The 20495-nt window shown below is 35.6% G+C and overlaps 1 protein-coding gene across 2 annotated transcripts in view; it reads left to right on the top strand.

Moving 5' to 3' along the window:
- The window catches only part of TNKS (tankyrase), a 171953-nt gene that overhangs the window by 95173 nt on the left and 56285 nt on the right, over nt 1-20495 (top strand). For both annotated transcript variants that reach the window (XM_024765070.1, XM_024765071.1), the window contains exons 6-9: nt 12816-12910; nt 14391-14457; nt 14760-14946; nt 19140-19261. In XM_024765070.1, coding sequence (XP_024620838.1) covers nt 12816-12910; nt 14391-14457; nt 14760-14946; nt 19140-19261 — 471 coding nt within the window. The remainder of the gene's footprint in view (nt 1-12815; nt 12911-14390; nt 14458-14759; nt 14947-19139; nt 19262-20495) is intronic.

Below are 20495 nucleotides of genomic sequence, written 5' to 3'. Positions count from 1 at the left end.
CAGGAAATCTCCCCTCCCCCACCTCCGAAGCATATTCATCCATTCTCTCACTTGCTTAATTAATTTAGAATTATGAAAGGAAATTTCTAAAAGTATCAAGAATCTTAATATCCTTTTTAAAAGAAGGCTATTTTCAGTGACTAATAAGGAAATGTCTTTCTCTGCTAAGAATGGCATCAATAGTAAAACTTTAAAAACACTATAAATACCGTGCATAATTATTTGAAATACATATTGGGTAGTCAAATTAGTAAATTTGGAAATAGACTAAATATAAATTACTTCATATGTTGATTTTCCTTTTGTAAAGATGCTTTAATCTTTCAATAGTAACATGGTAATACCCTACTCTGAATACCATAAAAATTCCCCTAAAGTAATCTCCTAGTGTCTGAGAGGGTTCAATACCCATTAGAATTGGGTAAGGAGGCTTCCGCAGGGAATAGAGCTAGAGATCTCTGCTCCTGGCCGCCTTTGGCTGCTGAATTCACATGTGCAAACTCAGAAATGTCAGGACTCGATCACTGAAGGAACTTTGAGGTAACAGCATGTCTCCCAAGCCCTAGAGCTCTGAAGCACACTAAAATCAGATAACAGAATTTCTCATTCTCTAGTTTATACAGTTAAAATGACTGTCCAAGGATCTAAGGTGGAATGATTTCCCCATAAATAATCTTTAAATGACAATTGGTGGACTTGTTTCCTTGTACTTCCAGAATAAGTCATCTATCTGTTGAACGTTAGTTAGAATCTTTGATGTTTAGATTTGAAAACCTAAGATTGTAAATATTAATTATAAAAAGGAATTCATGTGAGGTTTGAGTAGTGTGAAAACTTTTCTTTTGAAAAGTATAAGACATCAGGTTACTGTCAGACCAAGAAATTGGATGTCCATAAAGTCTGCCAGCTGTTTCTCATTAAGCAATGCAAAATTAATGTTGCACCTTCTGAAAGTGTTAAGCATTCTTTTTCTTTCCCATATAAACCCTATGAGAGGATGCTAGAAACTCATTTTCATGCATACATTTCAATTCTTCAGCTGATTCTGAGGCTGAAAAAGAGAAACACAAATTTCTGGCTGTTGAAGATCCCCTTGGAGTTTCCACAATGATAATGTTGAATTAAAATTTAATTAAGTTGGCATTCAGAGCTTTACTCTCACAAAATTACCCTATGGATTACCCGCTCTCTATTGTCTGTTCATTTCCTTTCCGCTATCCTTCTCTTCCCCATGCATAAGACTTAAAGTAAGGATAGTCCTTTATAGACTCATTTTAAAAAATAAACTTTTACTATATAAGGCAATTGAAGTACAGAAATTTTGTTTTATGAGATATTTCATAAATTCTACAAATTTTCAAATGCCTTAGTTTCCTTCCTAAAGATGACTACATATGTTACTTTGGAAAAGCATACTCTTTGAGACTAAAATATCAATCATTATTCTACCTCACAGAACTTTATTTGGAAGAGGACTTAAATGCCAACTAGTCCAACCTCCCAGTGCAATGTTGGAAGCTTTACTCTAATGCTGACAGGTTGTCATCTGGCTCTGCTTGAATGCATAGCCAGACCATATCTGGATTTAGCACCAAACTTAGGGTTTCACAATTTAAGGAGGGATATTGACCAGTCAGAGGGTGACCAGGAAGGTAGTCAAGAAATTATTCTGGAAGAAGCAGTTGAATCAATTGGAGGGATTTAGTTCAAGAAAAAACCAAATGACTGTTAGAGATACATAGAAAAATCCAGCACTAGGAAAGAAGCAGGTAAATTTTCTTCTCCAGTTTCAATATTCTGTTATTCCTCCATGTCCCCTGATGCTTATTATTATTATTATTTGCGGTATGCGGGCCTTTTACTGTTGTGGCCTCTCCCGTTGAGGAGCACAGGCTCCGGACGCGCAGGCTCAGCGGCCATGGCTCACGGGCCCAGCCGCTCCGCGGCATGTGGGATCCTCCCGGGCCGGGGCACGAACCCGTGTTCCCTGCATCGGCAGGCGGACTCTCAACCACTGCGCCACCAGGGAAGCCCTATTTATTTTACTTTTTGGCTGCGTTGGGTCTCTGTTGCTGGTCCTGGGCTTCCTCTAGTTGCGGCAAGCAGGGACTACTCTTTGTTGCAGTGCGCGGGCTTCTCATTGTGGTGGCTTCTCTTTGTTGTGGAGCACGGGCTCTAGGCGCGCAGGCTTCAGTAGTTGTGGCACACAGGCTTAGTTGCTCCGCGGCATGTGGAATCTTACCGGACCAGGGCTTGAACCTGTGTCCCCTGCATTGGCAGACGGATTCTTAACCACTGCGCTACCATGGAAGTCCTCATGCTTATTATTTTAAATAACTTCTTTTGTTAAGAAGTCCTACATTTCTAGGGAACCCTCCTACACTGTTGGTGAAAATGTAAGTTGGTGCAGCCACTATGGAGAACAGTATGGTTTCTTAAAAAACTAAAAATAGAGTTAACATATGATCCAGTATTCCCACACCTGGGCATATATCCAGAAAAGATGAAAACTTTAAGTCGAAAAGATACATATACCCCAATGTTCATAGCAGCACTATTTACAATAGCCAGCACATGGAAGCAACCTAAATGACCATCAACAGATAGATGAATGGATAAAGAAGATACATACATACATACATACAGTGGAATATTACTCAGCCATAAAAATGGATGAAATAATGCTATTTGCAGCAACATGGATGGACCTAGAGTGAAGTAAGACAGAGAAGGACAAATATCATATGATACAAATTATATGTGGAATCTAAAAAATGGAATCTAAAATGAACTTAATTACAAAACAGAAATAGACTTACAGACATAGAAAACAAACTCATGGTTACCAAAGTGAAGAGGCAGGGGAGGTATAAATTAGGAATGTGGGATTAACAGTACTATATATAAAATAGATAAACAACAAGGACCTACTACTGTATAGCACAGGGAACTATATTCAATATCTTGTAATAACCTATAATGGAAAAGAATCTGAAAAAGGATATATATGTGAATCACCTTGCTGTATGCCTGAAATTAACACAACAATGTAAATCAACTATACTTCAAATTAAAAAAAAAAAAAAGTCCTACCTTTCTGGGGCACTCATCCAACAGTATGGTCACACTCTCAGTATTGATAGGGTTTGATCTGAGTGCTGAGTTGAGTCAGAACTACCAAAGTAATCCCTGCCTACCAAGAGTAATTCTTCCTGCCTCTCAGCCATACTGATCCATTTCTGAACATACTATCCAGAACCTGAGTGCCCAGCCAAAGGAAAGGAAGGAAGGCAGAATGAGAGTTCTGAAGTCAGACTTACCTGCATATGATCTCTGACTGTGCTATTAACTTGCTGTATTAACCCCCCTGTTTCTCAGTTTCCTCATTTGTTATATGGAGATAATAATAGTTTCTAGTTCTGGTAGTAGTTGTGTAAAGTAAACAAGTTAATACATAGAAAGTACACAGTAGATTTTAGCTGTTATTTCAATAAAATACTTGGTATTTTCAAAATGTTTTTATATGTTTTATTTCATTTTAGCCAGAAAATAACACTGTGAGGAAGCCAGTACTATTGTTACCCAACTCCCTCCCATTACAGAGATAATGACTTCAAAACATTAATACGTTAAACACTGTTAGGTTGTAGGAGTAATATGTCTATTTATGAAACTAGTCCTGATTTAATCTGCTGTGATGGGACTGTATCTATTATTAGGTGTATTTAGCTCTAGGCACTGTGCTTTAGAGAACTGTTGACCAAGAATGCCAGGACCAGAAAAAAAGACTCATAATGGGAAAGAAGTCATTATTATTAGAGGATCTAGTAAAGTGTACTCTGTAGAAGAGACAAGTTAAAAGAGATATAGTTTGGGGGGAAGGTGTGAATAAAGTATCTTTTTAAAATTTTATTTCTACTTTGGTTCATCCATTTTCATTCTCCAGATAGTTTCTCTTTTAAATTATTATTATAATAGCCCAAGAGTTGAGAAACTTCAAGGAGACTGTCTAATCTTTATTATGGTACTACTTAAAATACCTCTTCAAAAGACAGGCATCAGTGATGAGATATATTTATTTCCATGGACTCATGCCCGTATTGATTCTCTAGCTTTTAATTTGGCTTGATTCTGATTTAAGTATCACTGTCTCAAAGAACTTCTTAGCTGTACCTCACAAGCCGATTAATCATGTCTCTGTGCCTAAAAGAAATTTAATAAGCTCTGATTATGCAGTTATTATATCTCCCTGGGAGTTTTGTATTAAAGGCAGATACAGTATTTTATTTGTAGAAGGGGAACACTGATCTATCTTAACCAAATGATAAGTTTGAATGAGATGTGTTTTGTTAAGATAACCAGAGCAGAGCTGGAACATTTGTAAATGTCCATTTATAAGGTGATGGTTAAATAATTACGATGCAGCTACACAATGGAAATACTATCCAGAGAATAAGATAGACCTCTATGTGCTAATATTTTAAGAGAAGAAAAGCAGATTGCAGAAGGAGAGTTGTCAGTATTGTAGAAAAAGAAAGAAAGGAGGGACAAAGACCGTCGTAGATTTGGGGAAACATAACGGCCCAATAACAAAATGTATTCTTCCTGACATCCGGCAAATGAACTTTTTAAAGTTTTTGAGACAGACAGGAAATTTGAATACTGACATGGACATTAGGTGATACCAAAGATTTACCACTATTTTATTAGATGTAATAATATCGGGATTTTTTAAGAAATTGCCCATAATTTTTAGAGGCACCTACAGAAGTATGTAGTGTCTTGAATTTGCTCCAGAATACTTCAGTGGGGAAAATAAAAGAGATAACAGAAGCCAGTGTAACAAAGTCTTAATAATAAATGATTGTTGAATCTGGGTGATGAGTACATGGATGTTCAGGTGAACACTGAAAGATCTGAGCAGATGATAAAGTTTTATGATTCTTCTCCTGATTTGGTAAAGTAGTAAGTCTTGTCTTATTCTGAATGCATGTGTGCCCTTGCAGGTGGGCACACATACACAGACACACACACGCTACTTTCTGACTTGGGACAGCTCCGGAAACCAAGAAACTCATTCAGCATTAAGCCTAGCTAGAGCAGGGTGATCAACCATCCCAGTTTGCCTGGGATGCATGGGTTTCCTGAGACTAAGAATGTCTCGGGCAAACCAGGATGAATTGGTTACCCTAATCTGAAAAATTCAGGAGGATTTGATCTAGGTCAAAGTGGAAATCTTAAAGAAAACCTCAGTACACTACACATCATGAAGTTAGGCAGCTCTCTGATGACTTACATCCTGGCTTCTCAGTTGTGGGGTTTTGTTCTTTCCTAGGGAACGCTTCAAACATCACACAGGACTGTGTTGAAATGTGGTGTAAATCTTTCACACAAATTCAAAATCAAATTCACCAAGCTGGATTGTTCATATCCCCTGTTCTCTTTTATTAACGTAAATCAAAAGCCAACCATAACTTTCATTTCTTTTTTTACTAGTATGAGGCACTGTGTTAAGCCTTCTAACGTAAAATTAAGATATGCTGTTCATTCTCAATGAGCTCACAGTGGATTAGAGGAGACAGACACATAGATATTTAACTATATGATTTCATGACAGGTGTTACAGTAAAAGATTGTGGCAAATAGTTTTAAGACTGTCTTTGGCAATCTTTTTAGTGACCACTTTTTGTTGCAAAAGTAGTGTCCAAAGACAGAATAAGAGGAAAGGAGATATTTATCTGGAGTACTGGTATTTTGGAATCTCATTTTAAAATCTTGTTTAAGGATTGCCCCAAATTTTGTACAGGCAGACCTCGTTTTACACTTCGCTTTAGTGTACTTCTCAGACACTGTTTTTACAGATGGAAGATTTGTGGCAACTCTGCGTTGAGCAAGTTTGTTGGCGCCATTTTTCCAGTAACATTTGCTCACTTCATGTTTCTGTGTCACATTTTGGTGATTCTCACAATATTTCAAACTTTTTCATTATTCTATTTGTTATGGTGATCTGTGATCAGTGGTCTTTGATGTTACTACTACTACTTGCTGAAGGCTCAGATGATGGTTAGCATTTTAATAATGTATTTTTTAACTAAGATATGTACTTTTTTTAGACATAACACTATTACACACTTAACAGACTACAGCATAGTGTAAATATAACTTTTGTATGCACTGGGAAACCAAAAAATTTGTGACTCACTTTATTGCGATATTCACTTTATTGCAGTGGTCTGGAACAAAACCCACAATATTTCTAAGGTATGCCTGTACTTTGTAAAAATAGAACAATAATAATAGTCTTAAGAAATTAAGAATTTTTATAATATTTTATGTTTCTTAGATGAGAAGTGCTGTCAAGATTGGGATATTCTGTCTCCGTGTTAACTTCAAAAGCTTTCTCAGTACTAACAAACTGAGGAACCTTTCCCCAGTACCCAGCAGTCATTTGTGAGATAGCCATGTGTGTTTTGTGTTAAATGCTAAAATTCCCTTAGGATTGAATATGTAATAATACATTTAAATCTTGAGATGTAGTTTTCATGATTTCTTTGCTCAGTAGGAAAAAAATATTTGGAAATTAAATTTTTATATTCTAGGCACATAATAAAATATAGGTCTTCCAAAGGTGATGGCTGCATTGTGTATCTATAGAATTTTCTTGCTTTGATATTTAATCCTTAGGAATACTTTGTCTTCCATTGTTTGGATTTGTTAAGGAGTCATGTGTGAAATTAAATTTAAGTGGGAAAATATTTTGTTATTTGTAGGCCTTTAGTTTTTTTAGCAAATTAATAATTGTGGCAGTTGAGCTGTTTGGAGTGAACCAGAGTGAACGATGAGGTCAGAAAGTTGGAGGTAGTAATGAGAGATTGTCTGTGGCCTTCTAGATCATTATAAAGACTTCAGCTTTACTTAGAGTGAGATGAAGAGCCATTGGAAGATTTTGAGCTGAGGACCGGAACATCTAACATTTTAACAGGATCACTCTGCTGCTATGTTTCATAGGCTCTCAGAGAATTATGCTGGAAGCAAGGAGGCTGTTACAACCAATCAGCTGAGAGAGGATGGTGCTTAGACCAGGATAGTGATAGTAGATGTGGTGAGAAGTGATGGGATTCTGGAGAGACTTTGGAGATAAAGCCAACAGAAATAGTCTGATGCAGTGAGCATAGTGTGTGAGAGAAAGATGACAATCAAGAAAGACTATCAAAGTTTTTGACCTGAGTAACTAAAAGGATGGAGTTGCCATTAACAGCAATAGGAAATTCTGCAGAGTAGCTTTTGGAGGGAATACTAAGAGCTCAGTTTTGGACATGATAAGCATGCAGTGTCTCCTGTATATCCATAAGGTGATGTCAAGTAGGACGTTAGATTATGAGAGTTTGGAGTTCAGCAAAGAAGACTGAACTGGAGATAGAATTGAGAAGTTGTCAGCATATAAATGTTGTTTAGAGCCCCAAGACTGCATGAGATCACCAAAAGAGTGAGTGTAGATAATGAGGAAAAAAGGTCTAAGGACACAGTCCTGGAGTTCTCCAATGTCAAGAAAGTGAGGAGCAACCAGAAAAGAAGTATGGGTACCTAGGTGTCCTAGACACCAAGGGGAAAACATTTCAAGAAGGAAGAAGTGCTCAGCTATGTCAGAGGATGCTGATAGGTAAAGTAAGATGAGGACTAATAAATGACCGTTAAGAAGTAACTTCTAAGATACTTAATAAGGTGATAATAAGCAATAACCACCATTTGTTGAGCTTTTTCAATGTGATACTGTATTAGGTGCTTTATATAGTTATCTATAATGCATGAAATAGCCTTATATGGTAGGAATTATAATTCTCATTTTACAGATATTAGAAACCAAGGCTCAGAGACATTAAGAAATTAGTCCAAAGCCATATACCTTGTAAATTTTGCAGAGGAGGAATGCAAACCCAAGGCTTAAAAGCCTCCACTCACTTCCTTATTTTGTGCTGCCTGCGCTTCTGTTAAAGTTGCATCCACAGTTTTATAACAGGTTGTCAGTTGTTCCTATTTTAACTATGCATGTATGTGTAGGGTAAGTTAATGCATTATTGTATGCTGCAAATCTGTATCATAAAAATCAAAGATAAATGTATATATATATAAGTTTATGTTTCCTATGGCCTGATTCCAAGAAGAAAACTTTGAATTATGAGATTTATTTAAGTAAGGATTCTTTTTTCTGTAAACATTTTACAATATGAAAATATTAGTAATAACATTTCTCTTACAGCAGAATAATATTAAGATGGGTTTTTGATAAGAGTTTTTATATTTGCAGTTGTTTCATACTTTATCACCCTACATGTTTTTTATTTTATTCTTTTTTTTTTTTAAAGAAGATGTTGTGGGTAGGAGTTTATTTATTTATTTTTGCTGTGTTGGGTCTTCGTTTCTGTGCAAGGGCTTTCTCTAGTTGTGGCAAGCGGGGGCCACTCTTCATTGCGGTGCGCTGGCCTCTCACTATCGCGGCCTCTCTTGTTGCGGAGCACAGGCTCCAGATGCGCAGGCTCAGTAGTTGTGGCTCACGGGCCTAGTTGCTCCACGGCATGTGGGATCTTCCCAGACCAGGGCTTGAACCCCTGTCCCCTGCAGTAGCAGGCAGATTCTCAACCACTGCGCCACCAGGGAAACCCCCTATTTTATTCTTTTTTTCGCTCTACATGTTTGACTTTTAAAGTATTCCCAACAAAAAATCTGTTTTAAGAATAAATATGAGGTGTGCAAACTGACAGTGACTGCTGTCTTGTGCACAGTGATGCCTTAAATGTTTGATTCTTGTGTTTGCTAGTTTACAGCCAACACAAAATTATCAAGTAACGTGTGAGTATTTTACAAATGGGCCTGCTTTCCTTTTTTTTCCAAACCAAAATTACACTCTGTTAATTATCCTAGCATTTAGAAAATTACTCTTAGCGTTGCTATGCCATTTGGTAGTTGAGGTATAAAGTTGGCACTATGTGGTAACCATTCACTAGATCACATGATTTTAATTGCCTTGCATCAGAAGATAGCATTTAGTATATAATGTTTAGTGATAAATTTTTTTCTAGAGGAAAAACTCCTGGACTCTTAGTAGTATAAGCTTGTTCAAATCATCGTTTGTTCTCAATTTGTACTTTTTCTTTTTGCTTTATACCATTTCCTCAGATTTATTGCAGGCATTTCACAGATTTTTATGTGCCTTCCAATGATACTATTTAGTTTGCACAGTTAGCATCCACATTGGAATGACTCCTCAGAAAGTTTCATCCTGCTTGTTCTGTACTCACTCTCCCTGTGAGTTCATCCACTCCCATAGCTCAACTACCTCTACTTAGATGCTGCTACCATTTTGCTAACTGACACTGTCATTATCTCCCTCCTAGATTAGTCCTGCAGGCTTCTATTCAGGTCTTCCTGTCGTCAGATTTGCCCTCCCTCTCCAGTTTATTCTCTACTGAGTAACCAGAGTGATCTTTCCAAAACTCCATTCTTAGTCCCATTACCACTAGGGTATCGTATAGGCTCTCAAACACAATAAACCCAAACCTCACATTCTCTCCCTTTGGGTTCCCTTTCCTTCCCTTCCCTTCCCTTCCCTTCCCTTCCCTTCCCTTTCCTTCTCTTCTTCCCTCTCTCCCTCCCTCCCTTCTTCCTTCTTTTCCTTCCTCTATCACTGACATTTCCAAACTGGAAGCTGCTATATCCCTTACTACTTATTATCAATTATCAGATTCTAGCAATTCTCCTTCCTAATAGTTTTTGACACTCACTCCTCAACTTCATTTTTTAACAACTGCTCTTTTTCAGGCCTTCTATCACTTTCTACTATTTCAATTACAGAGCCTTCTAGTTTATTTGAGTTATATAAGTTTTAAAATCATACAGATTAAAAATTATATTACCATTTTCAAAGCATTATAGATAATTTTTAGTCTCATGATGATTTTTTAAAATCCAGAAACTAGATATAATTTTTTGTTTTGGCCTTCTATATGAACAATTAGTGTGTGTGTATATGTATTCATTCATTTAGGGACTTAGTTTATTTTCAAGAATAAGAAATATATACTATTATTGACCCAACTATATACAAATAAAATTTTGTAAGAGATACTTAATATGAAAAAAGAAAATCTTTTTGTGCATCAGCAATGAAATTGTCACCTTTTCATTATAATATTAAATGTCAGCTATGTCCTATGAGAGCTTACTGACACATTGACCATTCATCCAAAGCAGTTACTATCTCTTGAGGAAGCTTCCCAACTGCAGTTTAAAGTCAAATTCAGCCCTGAAAGTGGGCCAAGAAGGAGTGACAGGAACTAGATTTACCTTCCTTCCTGAAACAATTAAAAAAAAAAACTGGATAAAGTATATGAAACTGGTTTTCAGAAGTTGAACATCAGGCAGTACATAGTAGTGATCCTTGAGTGATAGGAATCAAATAAGGTGAGTTCTGTGATTGCTCCAGGTTGCTGCCTAGAAAGAATTTCCAGGCCTTGATGCAGGGAGGGAAAATCCAGGAGGCACCCAGTGGTTTCCCTGACTCGAGAAGATGGAATTAGAAGATTGAGGAGACCAAGGTGGCAAGAGTTAGCAAGGTGGAGGACCAGGGAAGGGAGAGCTGCACAGAGAAGAGAGCTCCAGAGAGCTGCAAAGGATCCCCTTACTATCTTCAGCTGAGTACTGATTAATACAGATATGAGGAAACTACCTGAGGCTGATAAAGGAACCACCCAAAAGGATTAGAGGTAACAATCCTAGCAACTCACAGAGACTTTAATCATTTCTGTTGCCACCAGCCAGAAGGGACAAACCTCATAATTCATTAGATATCATAGAGTACTCAAAAGGGTAATGCTTCAGTAGAAGGGGAAAATTAGTCCTAGAACAAAGGCTGCTCTGGTCCTGCTTACAAAGCTTAAACACAAGCTTTGAAAACAACCTAACATCTGTACAATTGGAGTCCCCAAAAGAGAGAATGGTAAGGGAGAGGGCAGAAAAAATATTTGAAGAAATAATAGCTGAAAGTTTTCCAAATTTGATGAAAACTGTAAATAATAGATCGAAGAAGCTCAGCCAGCCCCAAGCACACACATACACCAAAAAAAGAAGGAAAAAAAAAAAAACTGTACCAAGGTACATCACAAGTCAAATTTCTTAAAGTCTGTGATAAAAAGAAATTATGAATGTATCCAGAACAAAAATCACATGTACATAGGAGTAAAGATAGCATGTAGGCAGATTTCTAGTCTGAAACAATGCAAGCCAGAAGATAGTGAAACAACATCTTTAAAATGTTAAAGGATGGGGAAAATAAGCCCTGAAAATAATTTGGTAGTCCCTAGAGGTATCATTTACAGTAACATTTGACAGGTGTCTGAAGGCAGAAACTTGGATGGGCTGCTTGTTTGATGATTCAGAAATTTTAGTCATCTGTTTTTATGTGGCATTTTACATTTTAAAGGTATGTGGGTATATGTGGGAGAAAACTTTTCATGCACTTTTGAAATAGCTAGGATGGGTGGTTTTATCTCCATTTTACATGTGAGGAAGCTGAGCTATGTAGGTAATATAACTTTCAGAGTTCCACAAGTCCAGGACTGTGATCATGTTTCCTGACTTCCTATTCAGGACTCTTTTCCAAACTACCTGATCTCATTATTAGCTGTGTATTGCTCAAAAATAGTTCCTAAACTTAGAGACTGTCAGAACATATAAAATGTATGGAGTGCCTTGAAAGCAGTAATAGATAGCACAGTATTAAGTAATTCTATTGTATCAAAACATGTGAAGAAAATAAATGGAAAATCTTATTAAATCCCAAGGCCCAAAATAGAAGACATGAGACATGGTAGTACATTAAAGTATATTAGACCCTGTGTGAAAAGCCATTACAGTATTGAAACTTTAAATAAATGAGCAGAGGTGGGAAAATTGCTATGGTTGCAGAGAAACTTTTAATTAAAGTAATGTTATTTCTGATTTTTTTTAAAAGGTGAGGACACATTTGATTATTTTAATTATCATATTATATGTGAGCAGAGCACCTTTTAATAACTTGGTTCAAATTAAAATGTGGCAGAAATTAGTTGGGAAGAAACTTTTATTTTCCTCCTCTATCTATACTGCATATGCAGTACATAAAATAGAAGAATTAAATACTATCTTGGCATATTTCATCGTATCCAAGGTAGGGAATTAATTCTGACCCATTGCTAGCAGCCTAATGGAATGAATACGGTCCATCGTCTTTTTTGTTTCCACTAGAATTTCTTCAAATATTCTTCAGAGATGCTTTTCAACTTTTCCTATTAAAGAGAAATTTTGACAGCTAGCTCTTTATGATAGAATTGGGATTGAAAAGTTAGAATTTGAAAGGTGGACAGGATGCAAGTAACATAAAGAAGAATGTTTCCAATTATGAGCAATATGAGCCCCGACATGTCTTCGCAGAACAGTAGGAATGGTCCATGATGGAAAGAAATTAAGAAATAATGTGGAATAGGTAGGGTAGGGCTTGATAACTGAAGGCCTTGAAAAACCAGTAGGAGAAGTAGGTGAATGGCACTGAAGTTAGAATTTACTCCTGAGATGAGTGAATCGTCTCTCATCCAGTTAGGAAATAGGAATTTTTGGCACTTCACCTCAGTATTTTCTGTGTATGTTAACACTCATTGTCTTTAAATAAATAAATACAGATTAGATGCCAAAGCAACAATTATTTACCTGAAGAAGGGGATACATTTTTCTTTCTCTTTTCTATCTAGTCAATTCCGACATTTTTCTTTCTCTTTTCTATCTAGTCAACTCCTTTACATCTAGCAGCGGGCTACAACCGAGTTCGGATCGTTCAGCTTCTTCTCCAGCATGGTGCTGACGTGCATGCAAAAGACAAAGGGTACGTGTATCAGCCTATTTCCTGTAATGGTTTCATTCATGGATATTTACTCTTTGTTTTCAACATCTGATACACTAAAGTTTTTGAGCACTGGACAAAATCTTATATCCCATTGCCTTACAAGCTTGTGTAGCATTTTAAGAATGTTCACAGTGATTTGACTTCATTTTCACGTTCCTACTAATTAAGGATTCTTCTCATAACAATTTCCTAAATTAGTTTAATTTTATTGTATTCTATTATTTGAAGTTAAAATTTGTTTCTCTCAATTGCAATTACTATTTTTCAACTCTTAAGTTACACTTTAGAAAGATAGATAAATAAAAAATTCTGATAATCCAGTAACATAACTATCCTATTTATCAGGTATGAAAGGACCATCTCTTACTAATAAACTAAAATCATAAGTATACGTAAGTATACAATATTCTGATTTTATCCTGATGAAATCTTGGCCATCTAAACTGAGAAAACCTAAAAGGTCCTTATGAAGGTTGATATGGGAGAGAGGTGTCTGGGAACCAAGAAAGCAGTATGTCATTTATTTTATGAATAGGTGCATTTTGGAAACCTTTGTACCACTTTCCTAGCTAACCTCCAGGGAAATGTGAGTTGGATCTGCTAGCCTATGTGATGGGCTAACATTTCTCATTATGCCACTTTAATATCTAAAAGATAATTGACCTGACTGCCCAGATGAAGTAGTGTTCATATTACACTGATAAGCAGCATAAAGAAAAGAAGCCCTGGAGCAGGCTTTTGTTCACTTTGCCCCTCTCCATGTCAGGAAACATAGACAAGAAGAAAGAGCTCAGTACTTGAGACAGCTCTCAGAAGAGGAGTCCATCATTTAAAATCTGCTCTTTTTGGTGCTCTTTCTCTCTTGCCTGCGCCAGGTTCTGTGCCACATGTGAATGGTGTTCCCATAGTATAGGGGCACAAATGCCTGATGCTCTTGTAAATCTCTTTTCCTTTGTGCATGTCTGAAAGCAGATGGTGTACAATAGGTGAGTCCTCAAGATAAGTACACCACAAAAAAGAGGGTCTTTGACTCATGCAGAATGATAACTCGGATATGCAAATTGTAATGGTTTGGATATTGAATTCTTATGCTGGAAATTACCATGAAAGTGAAATAAAATGGTAGGAATATTTCAATTCACTATCAGTTAACATGTATTTTCTATATATACTTACTATATAAAGCATGCGATTTTCAATTAGTACATGCACTTCTTCCTTTTATCAAAATGCTTTTCTAATTGGTGCTTTTATCATTATATTTAATGACATACATAAAACAAGATAAATACAAAAGGTTGAGCATTAGTTATGCTTTGTATTCTCTTATTTAATACTTCAAAATATTTTAAACATAATTGTACTACGATTTATTAGATTTTGTTTCTTAGCACTTCTTGGATAAATGACTCTAAGTTCTTTGAAATGTCAGTATTTTAATTGGCCTTTTTCCATTTAGTGGACTTGTTCCTCTCCATAATGCATGTTCATATGGACATTACGAAGTCACAGAACTGCTACTAAAGGTAAGAGAAATTAAAAATATTGAATATTATTTGCTTTTTTTTTTAACTCATCATGAGCTTTCATGGGAGTTTTTTGCCAAGATTTTTAAGATAATAAAATTGTTTTTTTTTAAGGTTCACCATTGCCTTAAATTTTTTTAATTATTCAGCTTATTTTAAACTATTTTTTAAAAGCTGAAATTAAAGAAATTAAAACAATTGTTGACATTTCAGAGTTATAACTGAAATTTACAGTCAAATAAGCGAGTTTTTTGATCCAGTGAAATGATTAGTGACCATTAATTTTTTTTTTCTCAATTCAGCATGGAGCTTGTGTTAATGCTATGGATCTCTGGCAGTTTACCCCACTCCATGAGGCTGCTTCCAAGAATCGTGTAGAGGTCTGCTCTTTGTTACTTAGTCATGGTGCCGATCCCACTTTAGTCAACTGCCATGGCAAAAGTGCCGTGGATATGGCTCCAACGCCTGAGCTCCGGGAAAGATTGACTTGTATGTATTTATATCCTGAAGTCAACATCGCTTGTTGTAAATTGTAATATCTTTCTTTTTTTTAATATTAATTAATTTATTTGGTTGCGTCAGATCTTAGTTCCAGCTCTCCAGTTCCTTAGTTGTAGCACGTGGGCTCTTTAGTTGTGGCATGCATATGGGATCTAGTTCTCTGACCAGGGATTGAACCCGGGCCCCCTGCATTGGGAGTGTGGCATCTTAACCACTGTTCCACTAGAATATCTTATTTTTGTTATTAGGGCTGTTGTTTTGTCTAACTTAGATAATAGACTTCTCTTCTTACATGTTCACTAGCTTATTATCCTCTTTTCTTATCATTACTTTTCTTTTTGAATTCTACAGGAACCTCACATACATATACTATGTTTATTTTGTGTTTATTGAAGCCTAATTCTAATTCATGTGTTAAGTAAGGCTCCTTTTTTTTTTTTAAAGATAAAAGAGGATGATGAGTCCATCAATAACCATCTATTGAATACCTACTATGTTCCGGGAACTTGAAATATAGCAGTGTACAAACCAGAAAAAAAATCTCTAAGCTCAGAGGTTATATTCTTGTGCTATTGGTAGTAATAGATGATATCTAACATTATGGAGTACTCACTATTTCCCAAGCCCTGCAAGTTGCACATTCATGTTTTTATTTATGTGTGTTATAGCCCAAGTGCAATCACTTGCCCAAATTTAAATAAGATAATTTTTATGATTTGGTGGAAGTAATCTTCTCAGGTACTGATACATATTACCTATGTTTACATATGCATGTTTTTAAATAAACTTTTAGAATAGTTTTAGATTTACATAAAACTTAACAAAAATAGTACAGAGAGTTCTTTTATACCCTATATGCAGTTTCCCCTATAAACATATTAATATGGTACATTTGTCAAAATAATGAACCAATACTGATACATTATTAATTAAAGGCTGTACTCTATTCAGATTTCCTTATTTTTTTTACTGAAAGTCCTTTTTCTGTTCCAGGATCCCATTCAGGATACCACATTACATTTAGTTGTCATATCGAATACTGAGATATGTTTAATTCTATACGTAGGCACTACAGGTTTAAATTAAAGTAGGCATTACCTACCTAATTTTTAATTTGTCCCATGGTTGATATCCTCTTACATCTAGTATTCTAAGAATCAGATAACTAGATTTAAACACCTGAGAAAACCTTTAAATGATAATTTAAGAAAAAGGCATAGTCAGAATGAAAACATCATTTAAGTTTAAACAGATTGTAAATTAGTTTATGTTAAAACAGGAAGAGTTCCTTGCAGTTTTGATCTTGTTTAAATGGAAATTTAAACTTATTTTGGTACCGGAACAGATGACATCTACTAGATTACAGGCCAGCGCAAACCAGATTATAACTGGGCAGATGTCTTAGCAATGAATCCTTATAGAAGTGCATTTATTCTCTCTCCCACTCATATGACTCTTGCCATATGTTATCTTGCATTATATAGTGCATTTTTCTATGTGTCGTTCTGTCTCCCCAGTGAAGTTTAAATTCTTAGAAAGACCTTTGGTTTTATTATTCTGTCTTCTTAGCACCTATACAATGCCTTGTTACCTAATAAAATGTGTTGATGGTAATTGTGCTTGGGTCTGTATCTGCCTGCCCCCAACTTAGCACAGTGCATTGTGCATGCTGTGTGCCCAGCAGGTTTATTGAATTGAATTTAACTTAACTCAAAATTTATTTTTTACATCTTTTTCTAATTTCTTTCTTTTAGTTTTATACCCTGGGCTCAGCGTCATCCCCATGTCACCAATTTGACTTCTTTTTTCCTTTGAGTCATTTTGTAAATTATGAGTACTGTTATGGGTTTTTATGTTGTATTTCACTGGTCTACCTGATTCCACTGTAAACATTAAGATTTAACCCAAATTTGTATAGTTTTGTAAAGGAAGAAGTTCCCTGATTAGAGTACTTTGCGACCTTCTCAGTATCTCCTTTATTTTATTAAATAAGATTCTACCAAGGAATTATCTGAAGGAAAGGATGTAACAAAGTTGGAACTTTTCTAACCAGTTTTCATCCTCACGCTCACTGCTTTATACTAGGCAACCACAATGACAGAATTCTTTTTAAGAAAATTATACAGGAAACAAAAACAATATTTTGATCATACGCGTGGTTACAGCATTTTCACTACACACACATTTTTTTTGCTCTTTCTTGTTTACTTTGTTATTTGTTATTTTCATGAAGCCGATTGAACACAATAGTGCGGGTTCTGCACACACTGGAGCTGAAAATACTAAAAGTAGCTTTTATTCTTGTTTCCAAATGCATTTAGAAAGAGAGATTTTAAGGTATTTTATAAATATTAAGTTTTCAGGGTAATTGGGATTTCTGAAGTTTCATAGGCCTGTACTTTGAAGAATTTAGCAGTGATAAAGTACCACTAAACAAGAGGTTATATAAAGATGTTTTTTCCCCAAACCTGCCATGACTTATTTTATAAATATTCAGCATTCATGCAATAAATACTTATTGGCTACCTACTATGTGCCAAGCACTGTGCTAGGTGATGGGACTACCGTAGCAGGTAAGACAGTGTGATAAGTCCTCTGATATACAGCTAAAGGCATGTACGAAGGACTTCATAAGAAGGACTCCTAATGGGGAACAACAGGAAGGCTTATCCAAGTATCTGAATTGAGACCTTGAGTGACGAGTAGTAGTTGATAAGACACGAGTATGTGCACACGTGTGTCTCCGTGTGTCTCTCTGTCTATTTAAAATTGCCTTCCTTTTAATTAATTGATTAATTAATTTATTTATTTAGGCTGTATCGGGTCTTAGTTGCGGCATGCGGGATCTTTCATTGCAGTGGGTGGGCTCTTTGTTGCAGCATGCGGGCTTCTCTCCAGTTGTGGCACGTGGGCTCCAGAGCATGTGGGCTCTGTAGTTGTGGTGTGCGGGCTTAGTTGCCCCACAGCATGTGGGATCTTAGTTCCCCAACCAGGGATCGAACCCACATCCTCTGCATTGGAAGGTGGCTTCTTAACCACTGGACCACCAGGGAAGTCCCTCTTCCTGTCTTTTGAAGAAGAGCAGAAAGTGACATGGGGCCCTCAAAGGAAAGGGAGAAAGGAAAAGAGAAAGAATTCAGCCAAGTGACTCAGCTTTGCTGTGCACCTGAAGCTATCACAACATTGTTAATCAGCTATACTCCAATATAAAATAAAAAGTTAAAAAACCTGAGAGATACTGTCAGTACTTTATGCCTGATAATATCAAATATTTATATGAAATGGGAAAATACCTAGAAAAAAACTTAAAAAAAAAAAAAAAAAAAGAATTCAGTACCAGACAGATGCAAAGGCAGGCCTGGAATTAATGTAACATATTAAGTCACATATCATTATATCTTTTTAGAACAATGTTCAGCTTTTTGTTAATAAGTAGTCATATCAAAATACAATCCAACCTTGTAAAATAGAAAATAAGATGATTTGCTTTTAATGAGTAAGAGTGGTGGATTCTTACTTATGCAATTAATTTAGAAATGCCTTTTTAAAAATCTCTTACTTGCTTATACAAATAATAAATAAACATTAACTGTTCTTTGAAAAATTTTCAGACTCTGGCACTTCCCACATAATTCAGTTCTTCCCTTCTCTGTGTCAGGGCATAATCACTATTAACATTTTGGTGAATATTTCTCTAAATGTCTTTTTTATATCATTAGTTACATTTAGTTATGGTGGCAGTAGAAGTAGTAACAGTACCAAAAAAAGGGTCAGCCTGTCCTCCTCATTTGCTACTTGAATTTTCATTTAATAATATATACTTTCACGTCAGTATATACATAGACCTATCTTTTTGTTTAAGAGTTATAAAGTATTCCAGTGTATAAGTATTCACAAATTATTTAACTGGTTTCTATTTGGTGAACATTTAGGTTGCTTGTTTTAAAACTTTGCTGGAGTGAGTATCTTTATGAACTCCGAGTAGAAAATAGTCTTATTTCAAAATTTTTCATTGACCTACACCCTCATCCTTTGCACCTTTATCATCACATTGTCATTTGTTGCTGTTGCTAAGATAGAGGAATGTGTAAAATTAATAATTTTTCTACTTTATTTATAATCATGCTAATGATTTTTATAGATTTTAAATATTTATATGTCAACCATTATTTCATTAACAGATGAATTTAAAGGTCATTCTTTACTACAAGCAGCCAGAGAAGCAGACCTAGCGAAAGTTAAAAAAACACTTGCTTTGGAAATCATTAATTTCAAACAACCACAGTCTCATGAAACTGCACTGGTAAGATCCTATTGTTAATCCATTCCTTGGGTCTGTAATAGTAGTGTAAATGCAAAATAGGATTTTCATTTCAGAAACATTAAGGTAACTTTAGTATCTGAAGTGCCAGGAATTTGCATTTTAATATTGGTTGCATTGATTTTTAAATTTGGTTAGGGAGATAATTGCTTTCATGGATGAGAGAATAGACATTTGCTCAACCTTAATCTGAAAATTATTTTTACTTTTGTCTTTACCCAACCATATTATAACAAATGTACTTTTGTGGCCAGTACTCTCATGAAATGCAAGATGTGATTTTTCTCTATAGAATCTTCTTTTTCTTGTGGTTGCTAGATAAATACTGTATTTGCTTTCTACCAACGATTAAATTATTTTCAAAGATACCTGCATCATCATTTTGAGCAATTGTAGTCAAAGAATTGTTACATTCATTATAGAAGAATGGTATGCTTAGGAATTTTTTTGTTCCAGACTGTACACATTTTTAAAACTATTCATGTTTTTTCTTCTAATGTACTTTGAGAAAGATTGTTCTATTTTCCTTGTCATTGACCACATTAAGTTTCAGGTATAGGGCTGGTTGGATTATACCTGAATTCAGAATTTAAGCATAAGTGATGCTTCTATCACAGACCTCTAAATATGCTTCAGTTAACATTCTTTATATCTGGCACAAAAGGGTCAAACTCTAGGCAGTACCTGCTAAAAACAACATTATAAGAGTTACCAAACCAAAATAGGCCAACTGTATGTATACTCAGAATATGGCTCTCATGCTGGGGTTTAGATACATTCAAGCTACACAGCATTTCTGCCAGGAGACACTCAAAGCCACAGAATGAACCTGACCTGCTTTTTTAGAGTGTGCATTCTGTTCATTAGTATGTAGTTTTCTTACTTTTTCAGTTTTAATACGAACATGAATATAAAATGAAGTTGAATATAGAAGTTGTATAAATAGAGGGTAAAACATAAAATTTCTGAGAATACTTCTCCCTCTAAGCTCCTTCAAGTCTGTTACCTTCTTACCTGTCCCTGGGCATATGGACTTATTCTCCTGTAGTGCTAGGAGTACCTCTGGGAAAGAGCTTGAGAAATATTGATTTATGTGGCTGACAGCCTACTGAAGGATTGAGTAATTCAGTTATAGATTTCTGTAGCTTTGGAGAGGCAGTATTCTGATACCTTCAAGTAAATATATACTGGATAATTACTTATTGGCTGAAGGAAA

This window comes from Neophocaena asiaeorientalis, unplaced genomic scaffold (genome assembly GCF_003031525.2).
Source record: "Neophocaena asiaeorientalis asiaeorientalis breed wild unplaced genomic scaffold, Neophocaena_asiaeorientalis_V1.1 scaffold14, whole genome shotgun sequence".
NCBI lineage: Eukaryota > Metazoa > Chordata > Mammalia > Artiodactyla > Phocoenidae > Neophocaena > Neophocaena asiaeorientalis.
This window is presented reverse-complemented; position numbering and strand designations above follow the sequence as displayed.